General features: G+C 41.0%; 1 protein-coding gene across 3 annotated transcripts in view; it reads right to left on the bottom strand.

The window, feature by feature from the left end:
• Nucleotides 1–20,955, bottom strand: part of OTOS (otospiralin) — a 35,876-nt gene that overhangs the window by 1,771 nt on the left and 13,150 nt on the right. The window contains exons 2-3 of one of the 3 annotated variants that reach the window (XM_048506227.1): nt 15,679–15,807; nt 65–161 (exon numbers count right to left, since the gene is read on the bottom strand). In XM_048506227.1, coding sequence (XP_048362184.1) covers nt 65–122 — 58 coding nt within the window. In that variant the 5' untranslated portion in view covers nt 123–161; nt 15,679–15,807. Of the gene's footprint in view, nt 1–64; nt 162–389; nt 519–15,678; nt 15,808–20,955 lie in introns of those variants that run through there. The other 2 variants (XM_048506224.1, XM_048506226.1) reach the window with 2 other exon arrangements.

Genomic DNA, 20,955 nt, shown 5'->3' with positions numbered 1-20,955 from the left:
AGCACTGGTCAGGTGAGAAAAATCATACCAAAGGAGATATATTTAACTGTAACAGTCAAGATACCTGTCAATGCATTTGTCAACATACAGACGCACGCTATGCCCACAGACATTAACTTCATCTCTTCTGGGATTTAGGAATTTTCTTTCTGAAGTATAATCTGTTTGAATGAAAAATGTCAGAATATAGCAAGACAAAATCAGTTGTATATTTACCTTATATATTAAATACATTTTTGATTTCTAGAAAGCTCCTTCATGACTAGTCATCTTCTTTAAACCATTAATTGCCAATATATTTTTAAAACATTTTTTCTTTTTCTAGATTTTGTCTAAATTCAAATTTTTACCTGCCTCAGTAGGAAATGTAATGCCTTGAAAGCACTTACTACTGTGGTTGATTACCTTTTCCCTCTTTTGCTCAGATCTGTTGAGGTCTGTAGTTTTGAGTCCGTTGCAAAATCCTGAATGAGCTTCTATTGCTGCAAAATAGCAGTACTGTTTGAAGGAGACTGGAGGGGAGTTTGTCAGGGAACGAACGTCACATCTTTAGCACACCAATCTGGCTTTTTCATCCTAATCTTCAAGTGTTTCCAGTGTGTTCCAAAGATGACTTGCTAAACTAGCACAGATATGGTAATAGTGGCACTTACTGTTTCACTAGTGCAAGATTTAAAATGATGACATTACTCCAGAGTTTTGCTGTCCTAGTAGTATCCAATCTATGTGTCAACTACACATAATCCATATTATTTTGCAGAATAATCTAGCATGCATGGAAACACTGTAACGATAACACAGGTGGGTTGGATCCTGACAGGGTTTTGCTTCCAGAACTCAATTGTTCCCTTTTTGACCCACACAGGAAAAGGAGCTGTTATGAAGGGAGGTATCCTATCTCTTGTGCTGGCAGAAGATCCAACCTTACATGTAAATCACTGTTGAATAAACAGTAATAGAGTGATAGTCTAGCAATTCTTTTTTGGATAAATTCACTGCACAGTTCCAGTTTACTTCTGTTGACACCAGTAAAGTCAGTGGCCTGACTTGAGAACATGATTGCCTTAGACTAGAAAGCAAAGCTCGTAAATCATATGAAATCCTAGTGCTATGGTTTGATTGGGTTATGATTGGGTTGCCTGATAGTCCAAGTTCTGCTCCACAGGAGTCTATCTCTGCATCCAGAAAGCTTAAACATAACTGGGAACATGGGTTGCTTTTGAATTGTATGGTCGTAAAGTTAGGCCCCTTCCGCACACGCAAAATAATGCGTTTTCAAACCACTTTCACAACTGTTTGCAGGTGGATTTTGCTATTCCGCACAGCTTCAAAGAGCACTGAAAGCAGGTTGAAAGTGCATTATTCTGCATGTGCGGAATGAGCCTTAGTTAGTTTTCCTACAATTATCTTAGGACAGGAGCATTTTAGCTTTTTTAGATTCAGAATCCCTTCACAGTGATGCAACTGAAAGAAATAGGACCAGATGCTTTGTGCAGATGGAAAGAGATCTGCAATTAAAGTTATCTCATGGCAAGCAAAGAGTCACCAACGTACTGCTTTTTATGGAGCTAGGAGGAAACCCTGCCTTCAAAGGAGTGTTCTATCCATACTGAAGTTTACAAGCATTTTGGAAGACAGTTGATCAACATTTTCCCCCGTTCATTTTTTGTTATGTGGATTTCTCTGAAAATACTTTTTTTTGTCATGGCCCCTTCATGTGATGATCATTCATAGTTCCGTAACAGTAAAGCTAGAGTACTTTAATAATTATTATCAGAATGGAACCACCCTTTCAAGCCAAATTAAGGGAATTTAAGCCAAATAAAAGGGAAACATACACACACAAAGTTGGGCAGGAATTTATAATACAGCAACATCTCCAGACTTTTGTGATCCAGACGTGCTTGCTGTGGAAAATCATTTCTGTGCCTGGAAGTGAGTAGGACTGTTCCATGGTTTTGTAGACTGGGAAGAAAGGAGACCTTACACAGCTTTCCCCTAGCTATTATACACAATTATGTCAGATCTGCCGAAAGTTTGTTTGTTTGTTAAATAGAGATGTATTAATTTTCCATTAAAACATTACAAAGAAATACATCACCAACCCCCCTCTAACACACAATATAACACAAATTTACTAATATCAGCAAATTAACTAATAATAATAAACTAACTAAATTCAATCACTCTTTTCAATCTTTTTTTAAGTGACCTCCCCTCTGCTCTCTCAGCAGTGAACAGCCATGCCCCAAAACTGGGTACATCCCATGTATCAATTCTGCTCTATGTGAATCCAACAGACTGACAATTAATTATGAAAAAACCAAGGTTTTGGTCTTCTCTAGGCGCTTTAAGAAGCTCACATGGGCAATGAAGAGCAACCAAATCTAACAGGTTAAGTACTATAAGTACCTCGGCCTTTCATTCTCCTATAGCCTTTCATGGGCAACCCATAGGAAGACCGCTCTCCTTGCTACATCTAACATTATGTCAGCATTACTTCGTTTCTTCTACAGCTGTGGCCATTCCTTTATCCTTCCTGCCCTCAAATTTTTCAATGCCAAAGTCGCCTCGAGATTGCTTTATGGAGTCCCGATTTGGATTCAAGCTATTAACCACTCCTTGAATTCCCTTCAATCCAAATTTTTTCATAAGATAACTGGACTCCCAAATTGCGTGCCCTATGCAGCCCTTTGTCTGGAGTTAGGTCAAAACTCCTTGGAATCAGCTGCTTGGCTGAGGGCTTTTATATTCTGGCTGCGAATCCATTTTCTCTCGGACTGTAATTCCCTGGTCCAACATCTGCCCTCTGACACCCATTCCAACCCCTGGTTTTCCTTAATCAAAGAAAAATGGCTTCTATTGGACTGTCAGTGGATTCACATTGCCCTTTGTCCTATTCAGAAGCTTATAGAAAATTAAAAGGTCAACTATTGGATAGAGAGTTCTCTACCCTAATCACTGCAGCCAAGAAAACATGCTCCCCCCTGTATTGTAACCTGGTAACCTGGTTCTTAACACTAACAAGACAAAGGAGCTCATAGTGGACTATAGAAGGAATAGCTCAGAAATTCAGCCCTTGACTATAAATGGAGATCAAGTGGAGAGGGTGGCTAGTTTTAAATTTCTGGGCGTTATGATTAACGAGGACTTGACCTGGGGCGTACAGACTGCCGCGGTGGTTAAGAAAGCCCAGCAAAGACTGTACTTTCTGAGACTTTTAAGGAAGCAACAACTAGATGGAAAACTTCTGGTGTCCTTTTACCGCTGTGCTATAGAGAGTGTCCTAACCTACTGCATCTGTGTATGGTTCTCCAGTTGCACAGTGGTGAATAGGAAGGCGCTCCAAAGGGTGATCACTACTGCACAAAGGATTATCGGCTGCCCTCTTCCCTCCTTGGAAGAAATCTATAATTCCCGAAGCCTAAATAAAGCCCAAAATATTCTGAGGGACCCGTCTCATCCAGCACACTCTCTTTTTAAACTGTTACCATCTGGCAGACGATACAGGGCCCTCAGAACTAGGACAAAGAGGCTTAGAGACAGCTTCTATTCTAGAGCTGTGGCTATGCTAAACTCCGCTGCTTCATATTGATGTATTTGGGGCTGTGTAGGGATGGGTGGAGGAAGGGGAAAGTGAGGATGATGTATGAGTCTGAAATTGTGTGCATCGAGGAATGCTGCTGTAAATTTCGTTGTGCGTGCACAATGACAATAAAATGCTTATGCTTATGCTTATGCTTATGCTTATTTTTCTCTTCCATTTGAACAGGGCCACTTGGCACACTATCTGTATTGTTTAATAAACCCTGCTCAAAGGATAGCCATAATGCTTGCCAGGTTTAATGTTATGCCTTCTGCCTTGTTACATGGCAGATTTAATGAGCAAGAAAAGGCTAAAAGATTGTGCCCGTGTAATGATGGCTCAGTTGAATCTCTGGCCCACCAATTACTACACTGTTTCAGATTCAAGGAAATCAGATCCAAGTATGTGAATCTTACTCCTTTACACTTACCCGATCTCCCCGATTTATTTAGATTACACTACTTGCTGGGCAATCCTGATCCTTCTCTCTGTATGATAGTGGCAGACTTTCTTCTGGAAATTACTAAATGCCAGTAGATTTCCTTCCACTTAACATTTATTTCCTGTACTGTATATGTTTTTAAATCAGTTTTTACTATTGTTGTACTGTTGTCTATGCCAATTAAGGCTTGCTGCTTAAAAAAATTAACTAATAATAACTTATTCAACCTTATTTAATATCATATATGCTGACTTCCTCTAGTCTGTACCTCATTCCAAAAGAAAAAAACCTAAATTTTGTTTCAACAGAGTTGATATCTCTACAAATAATTATAAACTTTCCCTCAAAGCTGTAACTTCTTCTATAAATAGTACAACTGTTAATCTACTTAATTGTTACATATTTTGCAAAATTAATTTTGTTTTACTATTCTTTTCTAAGTAAACAATATAATTTCTCCAGGTGATATAGAATTTTTCAATTGGTAGATCTTTCAATTTTATAGAAAATTTGTCCAATTGGTAATAGTCAGTCAGTTGTTGTTGGTTTGTTGATCATAATTCAAACAACAGCTTTGAAGCTTCAGGGGTTATTTTTTTCAGGATGGCAAAGCGAGCCAATCTCCACCATGACATTATTGTTCAAGGCTCTCAAATGGTAATTGGTCAGCTGGTGGCAATCAGTCATGTCCAGTTTTGTGGCACGGTTTCATGCTTCTTACTGTTCTGTTAAGTGTTTGTACTGTTTTGGGATAACTGTTCTTTAATTTTGTAATGAAGTTTTACTACAATGCTAATTATATGCTGTTCTTTCTTTGTGGTTTTATGTCTGTGCTGTCCTCTGTGAGCCTCTGTGAGAAAGGTGGACTACAATTGAAATAATTAAGTAAGTAACCAAACAATAAAGGAACCCCACCAAAACACACAGTTCAAGGGACAACAGTTATAGCTTCCACTTCCCCCCATGGACAAAGGAAATTCTCAGGTCCCACAGAGATACCAGCCTGGCTAGTCATTCTCATTTTGCTGAACTGGCAGAAAGCATAACATTTAGTGGGCCTGGTTTTCCATCTAGAATTTAAAAAGTTTCACATTAGTCTCTATCAGAAACTGCTGCCAATTCAATTTCATATGTTTAACACAATACACAGCCTTTGATAATTTCCCTTATACAAGCCAAAGAATATACCAGGCTTGACAGAAAACATCTGGAGCTGTGACATGCTAGCACACAACTGGGATTAAATTAGTTTTGTTATATTTAGTTCTAATTATGTAGCATATCCCAAGATTAATTCCCAGGGCTCTAGGACACAGGAACTAATAAAGTGCCAAGAGTTTATCACTTTATCTTACATCAAGCTATCTGCCATCTGGAAAAGATAGCAAATAGCCTCTGAAAACATGATAAAACCTCTGGAAAAATGCTGAAAATGCATTTTTATAATGTTCCTCCAGTTAACTTTTGGAGACAGTAGTGCATTATCACCTCTCTAACATTACAGTGGCATGTGTTCTCTGCAAGGGAATATTCTTGCATCCAAGTATCCAAATATTTCTGCTCCTGGTACTTTTGGATAAGTGAAGTTGTATGACATATTATTCCAGATTGTAATTTCTTCTTCTGTAGAGGTATACAAATATTGTGTGCATAAATATGAAAAAAGTGATGTAATAGCTGTTCAACCTTTGGTTTTATTTGACTGTGTACTAGAACCCCTCAAATAAGAGCACAAGAAACAAGTATGCAGGTAATAAGTTTATTTTTAGTTAATGGCTGATCTGCAACTGAAAACCTTCCCAGATAGTTTGTGAAGTGCTACTGACGAGCAGCCTACCAGTGTTCTCATCTGCACATAAAGCAATGTCAAGAGGTATCAAAGACATTCTTCCTTTCTCAACACTGCTTCTCAAGCACCTGAGGGTTCATTTGATACTGCTTAGCCATCAAGAGCATTGCTACTCCAGCCCACCTGGCAGCTTGCATCAACAATGGACTACCTTGGAAAGAGTTCCTGATCTGTTGACAGTTCTGGATGCTTGCCAGTTAGCCTTATCTACTTTAGCAAATCACACTATTCTTGCTTACAGCTGACCACAGTCTTGTGGCTTACCAGTGGCCTAACCAGGCCACTGTAACAACAACGCTCCTCTCTCCAGGACAGTAAAAAGCAGGAGAAAAAAGTGATCTAATTGAGACCAATTTAACGGAGACTCCAAAAAAACTCCTGCTGAGCTCTGTAATGACCCAAAGGACCCCCAGAATAATATTAGTAAATATATTTTGCTTTAAAACCATATTGGCAAAAGCCAGGTGGAAAATACTCCTCTGGGTGTAGGTAGCCGCATGGTCACTTGATCACAAGCCAAAGGTCAAAACTACCTTAACAAAAGTCAAGTTAAGATAATGAGTTACTCCTGGCAACCTGGAGGTCTCATTTGAGTTAATAGCATGTTTGATTACCACACCCTGCTATAGGAACTGTTAAGGACAAAGGATATGGAAAGTCACCCTGCCAGCAGATACTGTATTCTTTATCTCTTCTGGAAACCAGGCCAGCAACAAAGGGTTGCTTCTCTGCCTCCCCTCCACCTTTGTTATGACTCTCCTAAAGTCACCCACCTTTCCCCGGTCTCAGCCAAAATCTGAATATCTTGGGCAGTAACCCTAAAAGGTTAATCTGCATGGAAGCCTTACAGCGTTTCCTTGTTTAGCCTAACAAAGCAAATTGGCCCCATTGTCCTGGGATTAAGAATAATAGATAGAGTTTGTAATTAGCTCAGTCCTGCAATCCCAGCATGGAAACCCAGAAAATCCAGGAATAGAAACTTACTAGCTCCCGCCCCAAACTGCTCACAGGGGTATAAAAATACAGTGCACCCAAAGTTCCAAGTTCTTAATGCCGGTTCTTTACTCTAGTGCTAGCTGGCTAACTAGCCAGCTCCTGCTGCTGGTTCAAGTTCTCAATGCTGGCTCTCAATGCTGGCTCAAGCCCTCCAGGCTGGCTTCAGCTGCAGCTGGCTCCAGCTGCTGCTGGCCCCCACTCTCCATGCTGGCGTGGAATCCCTGCCTTCTACTTCGTCTACTCTTAAGAATCGTTAGGTAACGTATTACCCTGCAAACCCCCATTCCCTCTCTATCCTCTATTTCAAACCTTTTCATATACTAGAACTTGAATGTGTGTGCTCTTGTGCCTTACTATATGTATGTATTTTTGAACTAAATTTATATAAAACGTTTAAACTCAATTGGACTCTTGCGTTCCTCTGTGGAATATTCTTTGCCAGAATCCCTTCCCCATATTATACAGTCCCAAAGATCCCCTCTGGCCAACCTCTCGCTGCCAACGTGAGTTTTATTCCCCTGTGCTACTTAAAAACTTAAAAGTGTGCTGTTACACTCTTAGCAGCTGGTGGAGAATCCCTTTCCTAAAACTCCTTCCCCTGTTAGGCCAGTAACAGCTCCATTGGCTATCAGCTAATCCTATCATAATTATAGGAAATGAGAGTGGTCTGACATGCCATAAAAGCAGACTACCAAGAATTGGGCCTGGTTTATGTGGCCTCCCAGCCCCTTACTGCTTATCTCTCTATACAAAAAGCTAACAGTGTTTTTATTGATGATAGTATAACTCAGTAACTGCTGGGCCAATTCCTCTGAAAATTCCCAGCCACTATAGTCAGCCAGGCAAGAGTGTTTTTAGATGTTCACATACCTGAAATTTCACACCTGGCCCAGGTAAAACGCCTTTTCCTGGTGCTCCCTGGTGAAGGACATGCAGCTGCCTGTGTGTAACTGTCACCCTTAGAATGTTCGTGCTGCTTAGAATGTTCACTCAGACGGCCAGATATGAGCAGTGAAAACAGTACATAGGCAGTAACTCGAGTGGAAGTGAAACACATACACACACATACACACGAGGGAGAGGGAAGGGAGGGAGAGGGAGGGAGGGGTGGCATGCAAGGGAAAAGAGGGAGGGAGAAGAAAAGGACGGAGGGAGAGGCATGCAAGGGAAGAGAAGTGAGAGAAGGGAGAGAGTGAGGGGTGGCATGTAAGGGAGGGGAGGCAGGGGGCCCAGCTTCTTGATATGACCCCCCCACCCTAGCGGAGGGAAAGGGAAGGGAAGGAGGGGGGCAGGTGGCATGCAAGGGAAGAGTGTGAGGGGCGACATGCAAGGGACAGGAGGGAGGGGCCAGGCACCCTAGATGCCTTGAATACCGTGGTTACAGTTAAGAAAACCAGGCACACATTACTCAGGAGTAAGCTCGGTACAGCAACTGTGACATACTTTGAATGGCTGCATCGCGCTCCTCAGAGGGTTTCCTCAGAAGCGACACCCATTGCCACCAACCAAACTTACTCCCAGGTAAAGGATCATGACCAGCCAGCCTAGATGTGTGGGAGGTGTGCCTTTCCATTTCTCCCCCTCCAAAGGAATGTGGGCACACACATCAATGACATCACACAGTATCAGGCTGCGTGTTTGCATGAGCATGTACTGCTGGCCTCTGCAATTGATTTACGGCTACTGTTCCTTTCCCATTTTATCACAATAAGCCACAGCAACGCGTGGCCGGGCTCTGCTAGTCTGTCATAGAATCATAGAATTTTCTGCTGGAAAATACAACATCTGCATCACATAGTTGTGATGCCTGTGTTTCTGAAGGTTTTTCACTTCACTAGTCACTGATATATGATTTCTCAGAGTTAAAGCTAAATGGAGCTTGAAAAGTTAAAAATGAAATAGCATAGCTCAATGAGTTTTTCATAAAACAAAACAAAAATAGAATATTTTGCCTCCAGCTTCCCTGCTATGCCTCCAATGGGTCAAAAACTATTTTGGCTTACAGGACAATTGATCAATTTTATTTTTGTTTTTCATTCGGAGTCTCTGCAATAGAAGACTTGTCTCTGCTTTACACTTGCTTGGCGAGCATATATGTAAATTCCTAACCCAGCATGCCAAATCAAATTCCACTTTAGCTGGAGCCAGTCCAAAGAGTACCTTCTGTACTTTCTTGTACCATGCAGCATTTTTAATATGCCGAAAGCGCACGCACTTGCCTGTCTCCAAAGGTCCATCTGTAGCAGTGGGGGGGGGGGGGGGGGCTGCTCACAATTCCAACAGCAAACTGTTTCCCTACTACCCTGTGTTTATTATCATGTGCCCCAACAGGGGTTGGAAATTCTAAACCTCAAGCCTTGGCAAAGCTGCCAAGTTACCAGGCAGACACTGGAACGTGAAATAACACAACGCTCGTTGAAAGAACTCAGTATTCTCTAAATTGCTATCTCCTGTAAAACAGTTTCTTTGTTTAGCAGTTATAAATATTTCAACTTCATTAGCTGAAAGGCACATTGGTGTTCTGGAATATGCAAGGCCAAGTTTGTCATGGCATTATTTGGCAAAGTCACTTTTGAGTAGAAATCTCATTAATGATGGTGGGGCTGAGAGAGTTCTGAGAGAACCGTATCTGGCCCAACGTCACCCTGTAGGCTTCAAGTGGAGGAGTGTGGAATTAAACCTCCTTTTCCAGATTACAGTCTGCTGCTCTTAACCACTATACCACCAAGCTGGGGCTCTCTTCTACCCACACAGATAAATCTGGATAATATATGGGACAACTCTGAGCAACAAATATGAGTACACAGCTGTTTGGAAAATGTGACTGGGTCATCTCTGATCACCTGACTAAATATGAAATCTGTTCTCTACACTAGCTCTGATCAGTTCTGCTACAAAATGGCCTAAATTATCACCTTTCTTGCTTGCCAGTTCATGCCACTAAGATTAAGCACCTTTCCCACCACCGTATTTCACTGGGCTTAAAGGAAGGAGTTTTTGCAGATCCTCCTTTGAGATGCTGCTGCAGGTATCCAAGTCACTATTTAGAAGGCAGGAATCGGTGGAAGCTTTCAGAAGGCTGCTTTGGGAGGCACTGCATCATGACACTTGTTTGTTTGATTTGCTCCCAGATGAGAAAAGTTTTTGGAACTGGAAACAGTGAATGCCTTTTCCTAGGATGGGCCTGTATACTACAGTCAGAAAGGGACACATGAACCATTTTTCCACAATAGGATATCCTTTGGAAGAAAGGGACTGTCTGTTTTATTTCCTAGCACATATTTGCTTTTGTCAGGCTACAGGATCTCTACCGATTTATACCAGGTCCAACAAGAGAGTGTCGTGCTATAATAAGCTCACAATAATCTGGAAAGTACTCTAAGGCATACACTGAAATGTGGTGGAAACTATTTCAGAGTGATTAAACATATCCTGTTAAATTAGCAGCAATACACTTTCAATGCCGTACTATTTATTTATAGAAAAATAAATGGCAGTTAAACCATTAGAGCCAAGCAGATAAACTTTGATAGGCAAGTGTATCCTATAGGGTTGTTTTTGCCTTTGATTTGCACTGAGTGACTTGCAATTTTTGTATTCTTGTGGTCAATGGTATTAGAGGCAGGTGTATGTCCTGTGGGTTTTTTGCCTCACCATCTGACCTTGTGACTTTTCTATCAAGCAGTAAGGGTATGTAAGGGAAGACAGCATGGTATCTTGGAAGCTAATCAGAATTGGTACCTGGATGACTCTGTGCAAGAGAAGAAGTAGTAGCAGAGTTTGGATTTATACTCTGCTTTTCTCAACCATAAGAAGTCTCAAAGGGGCTTACAAACTCCTTTCCCTTCCTCTCCCCACAACAGACATCTTGTGAGGTAGGTGGAGCTGAGAGAGTTCTCAAGAACTGTGACTAGCCCAAGGTCACCTAGCAGGCTTCATGTGTAGGAGTGGGGAAAGAAACCCCGTTCACCAGATTACAGACTGCTGCTCGTGTGGAGGAGTGAGGAATTAAACCTGGTTCTCTATATTAGAGTTCACTGCTCTTAACCACCACAACCATGCTGGTACCAAGGAAGACTGTAGAATACAGCAATGGCAAACTACCTCTTTCACACTGATGACATTCTACCCTACATGTATGGCTTGAGTTTTTTTCCCATTTTACAATCCCAGCCCAACTGCATTTTTCTCTGACTAAAATTATTTGCTGTTAGATTGAAATGTTATCCTATCTTGTAATCTATTCAAATCATGGATGGTCTAGGCAGGCTTTTCTGCTTTAGAAAATGATTTCCTGGCCCCTGCTAGCTTTTCCTGCTATCAGTCAGCTTGGGATGGCAGTGGGATTCTGGAGAAGATGGGTGGTGGGCAGAGGAGTCAATTGGTATTGCTGGCAACACTGTAACATTACTTCTGATGTGACTCTGAAGTGACAACATCACATTCAAGGTTGCTGTGGGTCCAGTTTGCTCCCTATGCAATTGTATCATTTCCAGGAAGTCTCCCATCTGTTGTCAGTCTCAGGCTGGCAACTCTAGTCTGCCCACTTCCATGACCTGAAGGTTAACCAGGGTCCTTGGCATTTCGTCCTCAGTCACCCCTCTCCTAATGGCTCCACAGTCACAAAGAAACAATACCTGGCCGTGCTTGTATCTACCAGAGAGCCAAAATTCTGCCAATGTATGACAACCACATCCAGCTGTGCATGTCAGGTTAAAATGACCACACTTTCACTGTATAGTTCTCATACTGAATGAAAAACATTTTAGGTTATCTAATGGCTACTTCAGAAGCTGAATTTTATAACCCCAACCAATGCCCAAATTCAAGATGTCCACTTAAGGAATAATTCATGAATAAAGGTTCCAGTAACACTTTTATACACTCCTTTTCAATGTACAGTCAGGCTGAGTAATGAAAACAGTACTAAACAATACCCAGGGTCCAATTCTTGTAGAAAACCTCACCCACCTGCCCCATGTTTATTTCCCTTTTTTGCTGTCTGTGTGAAAACTCCTTTCTCTATATTGAATAACTTTCTCAGTTGCTTCTGAAAGCATGTATACTCAGAAGTGATGGGATTTACTCCCTTGTAACAGTGTTTAGAATTGCAACCATAGTTCTTTAGAAGTCTTCTCTGAAAATGTTGGTCCTAGTTAGGCATCTGTCTAATGTCTTGCACAGTAAAAACCAATACAAAGAATTTCCTTAACTTTATTAATCTTCTCTGTCCCCTTCCACAAATACTTTCACACAGTTGTCATCAAATGTATTTAACTTTATTGTCTTCTATTGTTTTTAGAAACCTAATTCTCATTTCAGATTTTTTTTTGCTTGCTTGCTTGCTTTGATGTCCATTTGGATTTCTTTTACCAGAGTTTGGGCTCCTTTTTATTTTCCTCACTGCCAGCCTTTTGTTGAAAGCCTTCTTGCCATTTATAGCATCTTTATGGATCATTTACATCCCATTAAACATGCTGGCACCCTCTTCGGCTAGTTTGTACATTTCTAACCTTGTGATACACACAGAACATTTATTATAATTGTTTTAAATAACCTACAAGTTCTCATTTCATATCTACTCAGTTATTCACCACTTCAACAGCCCTTACATGTGAGGTTAATATAGAAGTGGCTGTGCAGCTTTTAATGACTTTTCATGGGGAGCAAGTATTCTATTGTAGCAATAATCTGTACTTGCTTAAAAATGTTTCCCAATAAAGTGCTTTTCAGATTGATTGAACACTGTACTGCCACTGTGATATTAAGTAGTCAAACACAATTTATTGTTTATCTGCCACAAACCGCTAAAGATTATCCTTTAAACATGAAACTTAATTAAATGTGTTATGTTGTCCGGGAATAGCTATGTTTTAGTACCAACCACAAAAAATTGCTCATGTTATGTGATCTTTCCTCCTCTGTGATTAATCTAAGTGCCGTTGCAGATAGAGAGCCATCATTTTAATTCAGGCATCAGCAGTTATATCGATTAAATGAGAAATGAGAAAATGGAACCTATGGCAAAGTGGGGCCACGTCCTTCATTCATTTATTACATTTTGGAACTGCCTTCCCACTAAATGGACTCCACACATAAACATAAATAGCAGCAATTAAAGTTTAAACAATGTAACAAAAATATAAGCAGGACATATGAATGAGTAATTGCAGAACACCACAGAAAAGATTCATATAGTCATAATTCCATATTTCAGGTTCAGTCTGGTGATGTAATGCAACCACTTTAAAGTAAAAACAGGAAGAACTTGGTCACCTGAGGCCCCACAGTGCCAGAGTACACAATCCACAAACCTTCTGCAGATTCTGCTCAAAAACAGCTATAAGTGAACTAGGAGGGGAAACCAAACTAGAAACGAACCAGAAGTCCAGGTAGTCTAATACCATAGAGGTAGGGAAGCAAAACATGAAGCTTCCCTAACTAAGGAGATTATTTTCACTGCCAAGTGAAGGTGTCACAAGACAACTGCTTATGCCAGAAGGAGTTCTCTAGGGCTCAGGGATTTCTGTGGAAACTCTGGCTACTTGAAAAAAAACACACCTGAATTGCTAACATTTTATTGTTCATTTATTTTAGCACATTCATTGCAGTTTCTGTAGGAATGAATAAATTTTTAAACCTTTTTCCTATAATTTTCATGTTGTACTCCACCTTAGACATTACCGAATGGAAGGCTGGCAAATAAATGCCCCATGAAGTGTCCAATAAAACAAGAAGAAAGCCCAGAACAGTCATTAAAGCATCCATTCTCATGCATGCTTTTTACTGGAATGGACTCCCAGATGCATCACTTAGAGCTGTTTCTGATGTTATGATTCTTCCTACACAGAAAGCATTTCCCAGGTTAACACATGTTATGTAATAATCCATGCTGGGCTCATGCATTTTTCCGTGTAAGAAAATTTTAACAGCTAAAGTGGCACTTAGGATTCAACCAACGCATTTTCTTTCACGTGCACTCTCAAAAGGCTTCGTTCGCCTGTGCAAATGCAGCTAACAGAGGTGCTGCTTCAGGGAAAACAAAGTGGGGAGAAACAAGCTTTTAAAAATTTGTTCTCTCAACTGTTTGAGGGGTGAGAGTCAGTTGTAAACTGTTGGTACGCTCGATGCAGAAAAAATGTGGATCCTTCTATGTCTTCTCTAGCAGAAGCAGAAAGAAGCTCACAATTAACTTGTTTTGGAAGAGAAATTAGCAGAGGGAGGAAAGGGTTACAGAATCCCCTTAGAGGAAAAAAAAGACTTTGAAAATGAACAGAAAAGAAAAATAAAGATGTAAACAACTGATGCCAATAAACTTATTATCTGTTTAAGGAGTGAGATACACCGTAGCTATTTTTGTCTGTTGACGCCACCTACTGTATACATTGTGAATGTTCTGGGAATGCTGGAATAACAGGTGTTCTTGCTTTGTGCTAAATAATAGATTATTATTTTGTGCTGATTAAGCCATGTCCCGAGGAGCATTCCAAGGAGTATTTATTTGCTTATTTATAACGTTTATATTCCATTTTTCTCCCCGAAAGGGATTCAAAGTAGTATGCACTCTCTTGCTGTACATGAAACACACAGATCCACACACGAAACACAGCACAGCACAAATAAAATGTTTTCAGGAAGGGAAAAAAGTGCTTTGGGGTAGAGCTCCAAAGCCCCCCCCCCCCAAAAAAAACCTGGATTATTCTGAAAACATTAAACTAGCAACTTTTTTTTCCTGAAGCTGGTCTTAAAATGTTTCCTGCTTACTGTGAAGAGAACAAGAAATGTTTTATTTTTCCTGCCTGAATGTAAAGCTATCACTTTTGCTTGCGCAGCCAATTCACACCTGCCGTTTTCTGCCACTTCAGTTTGATTCTCCATGCTGCCTGCCATTTTCTAATTCTTTCCCAGAGACATTTTCTCTGCTGGCATCATGGCTGCATGCCATTTCAGTAATTAAAATACACGAACAAACCCAGTGGCTGCTGATTATGGCAACACGTTGTTTTATCCTTTTTTAAAAAATTGGTTAGGTATCTTCGAAGCTTCGAAGACTCTATATGAGAATCCATGCCGATTCTCATATTGAATCATCGAAGCTTCAAAGCTACTTCATCAAAAACTTTTTAAAAGGGGGGAAACAACACGTTGCCATAATAGGCAGGCACAACTGAATTTGTTCATGTACTTCAGTCACTGAAATGGTACCCAGCTGCAGTTCCAGTGGAGGAAAGATCAGAGAATGGCAGGTGGCATAGAGAATCAAACTGAAGCAGCAGAAAATGGCAGACAAATTAACCAGTTCCCCCGAAACACTTAATTTTTCCACACTATGCTGACAAAAAAACAAACACCAAACACGGTTCTTTTAAAACTGTTTCACAAATATTTTAAATGGTCTGTGTGGAAAGGGCCTAGGTACAGGCAAACCAGCACTCCTACAGGGCAGTCTACCTGCCATCAGTGTGTGTGTGTTTGTTTATGAGAGAGAGAGAGAGAGAGAGAGAGAGAGATAAAGCTTTAACCACATACTTGCAGCTTACAGAAAACATTTGTTACAAATAGTCGATTCCCTTCCTCTTGACTAGTGACTACATCCTGCGCAGGACACAGGAGACATGGCAGGATCAAACAGGGCTGATCATGACAGAGGGAGGGTTGAGGCCCATCATCTGGTTGAGGCCCACTACTCTAAGGGGAGGGGAGGGAGGGGCCCATTATCTGGTCGTGCCTCACCCACCCTGGGGGGAGTGATAGAAAGGGGGAGGGGGACTGGGTAGGGCGAGAGGAAGGGGCCTGTCAACTCACCTGTCCCAAGGGAGGGGGAGGGAGGGCCTGGCATCTGGTTGTGACCCATCCTGGGGGGGGGGGGAAGGCTCCCAGTCATCAGCTCCTGACTCTCTGCCTGATCATGGTTCCAGTCATGGATGTTCATTTCTGTGGAGTATATGAAACAAACATTCCAATTAATATCTGTTCTACCATGTTTATCACTATTTTGCTTTGAGGCCAAGTGAGTCTCAGGTAGGGTCACCAGGACTGGGTTGTAAAATTGCTAGAGATTTTGTGGACAGAGCTTAGTTTGGGGAGGGGAATTACCACAGCAGAGTGTAATCCTAAAGAGTCCATCTTCATAGCAGTTATTTGCTACACGGATCTTCGTAACCTGGAGATCAGTTGTAACTCTGGAAGAACTCCAGCTACCACCTGGATGTTGGTATCCTTAACCTCATGAAATTCTGCTTATGTATTTAAAGAGAACACCCACTAAACTAGTGACTAATCTAGAGCTTGGATTTTGGTATTTCAAGATCAAACTGAATGTAATGGGTCTAGATTAAAAGTCTATTTTTAAAATTCTACTTCTGCTCAGAGTCATTTCTTTTCTGTTCCCCTGTGCTTTAAATACAGGAACAAATCCCAGCCCCAACAACCCTACCCTTCGCACTTAAACAAGCACATTTCTAATCCCTTTGAAACTGGTAAGGAAGCATAAACCTGACTTGCATAATCAATGACTTGTCTAATCACAACATTGTAAACATGATTCATTATTCCCATCACACTCCGCACCATCATTCCTGAATTGGTCACTCTAAGCAGCGGTATTTCTTACCAAACAATCCCCATTCCTATAATTTAGCTATTATGTTAATAATGGAGGAACTTCCTCCCTTTCCACCACCTGCTCCTCTCACACACATTTGTAGGCATCTTTACAACCATGAATAACTTAGACAGATAGCTGTAATTGCTAATATTTACAGGAGGTGGATAGGGATACTTCTCTAAAATACTTGCATTGCTTTCTTGCAGCCTCAAATGACCACAGCTGTTTTACTTATGTCTAGTGTCCAGAGTAAACATATTAAAAATGAGTGACATCTTCTCCAAACTAGTGGAGTTATAACAGCCTTTCTGTACAGACTAAATTTCTTTGTCACATGTATACAAAGATGAAATTGTTGCCAGCTATTGCATGGTTTTCAAAGTCTTCCTGTGGCTACACAGGTTTTAAAGAACTGTTTTATATATGAATATTTTGCAAGACCCAGTGATGACTGTAATGTTTCTGGGTTCGAAAATAGAGACCAAAATAAAGAGGAGTACCCTAATTCAAACCGCTTTAATCTAAGGAGCAACTTCAATAGGTCAATGTAAGCATTCTCCACTAACAGCCTGTGTGAACATGTGAATGTCTTCAAATTAACACAGTAGACTAATATAAGAGGAGATCTTGAAAGTACAAGTTCTGTCAAAACAATGACGTATGTGTAGGTACTACACAAAAAAAGAAAACAATGCAGCACAGTCAGGTGGGGGGTGGCAGATTTACCATGTATCATCTACTTGGTGTGTTTTTGTTTTGAATAAGCTTCTCCGCTTTAGACATGCATATAGGTCTTCTATGAAGGCTAGTTTGGCCTTAAGATAATATAGATATACATTAGCCATTTGTCATCAAATAGAGCACTGATTGCTCCTCATCAGATAAAGAGGCTAATTCAGATTAAGATTGAGCACCTGGGAGCCCCCCTGAAAGAAGCAGCTATTATATTTCTCAGAGTTCCCATTAATGTTCAGGAGGCATAGATCAGCTCTTTTGCTCTGGGAACAAGTCCAGCCTTCCTCTTTGGACACAGATACCCAACACCTCATCCCTAGGCCTACTGTACAGCCTCAGGTCCCACAAGACCCAAAACTACCTCAACTTTGTCAGGGCTTCCTATATAATTAGGCATGGCATCTTTAAGAACTAGTAACTTGCTCTTAGAGCTGGCATTACTACCTCTTGGCAGGAGCATTTGAGCCCTTAATCCATCAGCCCTTGCTGGAACAATTGCTAAACCCTTTGTAGGAGCCAGCCTCAGTAACCTGATTCCTTGACCTTCTCTATTATCCATTTTCTACCTCTGAGATGTGTTTTTGCTAGAAACCACCCATGTCTCCACAGTGATGCTGTTAGAGGAAGAGAACATTACACTGCTGACACTCCCTTCTTGCAAGGAGCTTAGAGCAGTATATGTGGCTCTGACATTTTATTCTCACAGCAACCCTGCAAAGTAGGTTAGATCACCCAATACATTCCATTGCTCAATGGAGATTTCAGTCTTAGTCACCGCAATCCTAATCTTATATTCTAATATTCCTTTACTCAGAGAACTGTAAGTTTAGAGCTAGCAACTGAGGAAGTATTTGATCAAATCTATCTACAATTAAAACAGGGCCCAAACCCCCAAACTGTTATGAGAAATATGCCAGATTAAATTGTGGATTTCAAATACAGAATATGAAAAGTAAAGCAGTTTTGTGTAAAGCACAGTCTGCAGGAATTTGTATGTCTGCTAAATGAAGAACATTTGTCCTGATTTGCATATCTTGTCAGTTATAATAATTCTCTTCAGCTCCTCAACTGTTGTGACATCCTAAAAGAATTATTTCTAAGAAATATGATCAAAAGGTCTATAAAGATCAAACAAAGAATTTACTGGGCCAGATTCTAAATGTAGGAAATTGGGAAGAAAAATGCGAACAAGATAAATAGAAATGTACCAACCATGAGATACAACTTGAACTCAGTGTATTGATTCTGACACCAGCAACTTAAGACTGATTTATGAAAAATCTACACAATAGGAAGACTCTGCTTTTCATTATTTGGTTCAGTCACCAAAGCAGATGGAGTGCTTCAGTAATTGCAGTTGATTGCCCCTGGGCAAGGTCAGTAGCTCAGTGTTTCGCATGTAGAATGTACCAGGTAAAGGGACCAGGAAGGTGATGTGAATGACCTTTTGTTGAGACTCTGGAGAGCCATGGCTAGTCAGCTTGGAGAAAAAGTGTCCTGTACCCTTTAATCTAGGCTTATTGGAATGTTATTTACCAATTGATGTTATGCTATGAGAGCTTCACCTTCCCATTTCCATGTATGAAGCCTCTACTTAAGGGGTAGGACGTTTTTTCTACAGGCTGTGGGCAGCCCGAGACATTACTGACCTTAACAAAGCAATCATCTGACTCAGCATAAGGCAGATTCATGTGTTCATGTGACTCACTGTTGCTTCACAATGGGAAATGCCAAGCAGAATATGATGCCGGCCACCAAATCAATTTTGGTGCACGTACCTATCTGGAAAGGAGGGAAGGACCAAGTTTGCTGGTGAATCCATCCATCCATCCATCCATCCATCCATCCATCCATCCATCCATCCATCCATCCATCCATCCATCCATCCATCCATCCATCCATCCATCCATCCATCCATCCATCCATCCATCCATCCATCCATCCATCCATCCATCCATCCATCCATCTATGAAAGAGAAGATGATAACGGCCTCAGGGCGCACGCGCCCCCTGGGGTGTGTAACCCCCATGCCCAGAATGGGTTGGCCCAGAATGGGTTGACCCAGTAAGGGGGTGGAGACTCAGAGCAGCAGAAAGGCTGCAAGAGCTCTTCGCAGAAGACAAGGGTACCAGACTCGGACCTTGATTTCTATATGCCCTTAACACCTTGTTAAGGGTTTTCTTTTGTGGTTGTAATGGGTGAGAGTTCTCCTGGAGACCTTCATCATGTTGCAACCTGTTCATCAAGCCCTTGGAGTCTTCAGGAGCCAGCCAACTTGCAAAGAAGAATTTGGACTTGGCAATATCAGTAGACTGTAAATAGAAGGACTTGAAATGCAACCTGAACAGGACCTTGAATTGTAACGTTAAATGTTGATGTTTTAAAAGTGTTAATTGTAAAGAAAAGTAAACCATTTTGTTGTTTAAAAATTGTTGTTGCAACTCATTCCAAGTGCTGCCCCACAGAACCCACAAGCTGAGGTTACAAATGGCGCCCAACCAGCGTGGGGCTTGGAAGTGAGATTGCAAATATAAATTGCTTGCAATGGAAGTGTGCAGCAAGTTGGGGTTTGATCCCCATAAAACTGTTTTGTTATGTAAGTTCAAGAGATGTTGCTGTGTTAATTTGAAGCACATGATTCTGTTTGGCAGTTGCATGAAGGAGGGGATTCCAGTTGCAACCCCCCATCCCTTCTGCAAACTAATTGGCTGAATTTGCAACATTTGCTGGAAAGTTTTGCAAACTTCCAGTGCAGCTAAGTTTGGAACAGTTGGAAATCCTTGCAAGGGAAAGACAATGTTCTGCATTCAGATGCACCAAATGTGGTTCCTCCAAGTACAGGAATCTCTGGGGAAATCATTGTGCAATGATTTCAAGAGTTGCATTGTGATTACTGTCGAGACGACAGAATTTTAGTGGGGGAGAATGTAACCCCCATGCCCAGAATGGGTTGGCCCAGAATGGGTTGACCCAGTAAGGGGGTGGAGACTCAGAGCAGCAGAAAGGCTGCAAGAGCTCTTCGCAGAAGACAAGGGTACCAGACTCGGACCTTGATTTCTATAAGCCCTTAACACCTTGTTAAGGTAATTGCAATATGGTTGGGAACTACTGGGAAGGTAGTTGTTTGTTTTTGCTATGTTGTAAATGTTGGAGTTTATTGTTTCAGGGTTTTCTTTTGTGGTTGTAATGGGTGAGAGTTCTCCTGGAGACCTTCATCATGTTGCAACCTGTTCATCAAGCCCTTGGAGTCTTCAGGAGCCAGCCAACTTGCAAAGAAGAATTTGGACTTGGCAATATCAGTAGACTGTAAATAGAAGGACTTGAAATGCAACCTGAACAGGACCTTGAATTGTAACGTTAAATGTTGATGTTTTAAAAGTGTAAATTGTAAAGGAAAGTAAACCATTTTGTTGTTTAAAAATTGTTGTTGCAACTCATTCCAAGTACTGCCCCACAGAACCCACAAGCTGAGGTTACAGGTGCACTTCCCTCTTGCTCTGCCTCTGGCTGGTGCTGTATGGCAGCCAGAAGGCATGTATTAATTGAATAGTTGAATTGAATAGCTGAATATTAATTAATTGAATAGTTGGTGATTAGCTCCGTCAACCAATGGAACAAAAGTTGATTAAAAACAAACATATTGACCATGATGATGATGATTGTATATGATTTATATACTAAGCTCATTACACAGGTAATATAAATTAGCTGCCTGAATAAGTTTCAAGCAAAAGTTTTG

The sequence above is a fragment of the Sphaerodactylus townsendi genome, linkage group LG08, assembly GCF_021028975.2.
Source record: "Sphaerodactylus townsendi isolate TG3544 linkage group LG08, MPM_Stown_v2.3, whole genome shotgun sequence".
NCBI classification, from domain to species: domain Eukaryota; kingdom Metazoa; phylum Chordata; class Lepidosauria; order Squamata; family Sphaerodactylidae; genus Sphaerodactylus; species Sphaerodactylus townsendi.
This window is presented reverse-complemented; position numbering and strand designations above follow the sequence as displayed.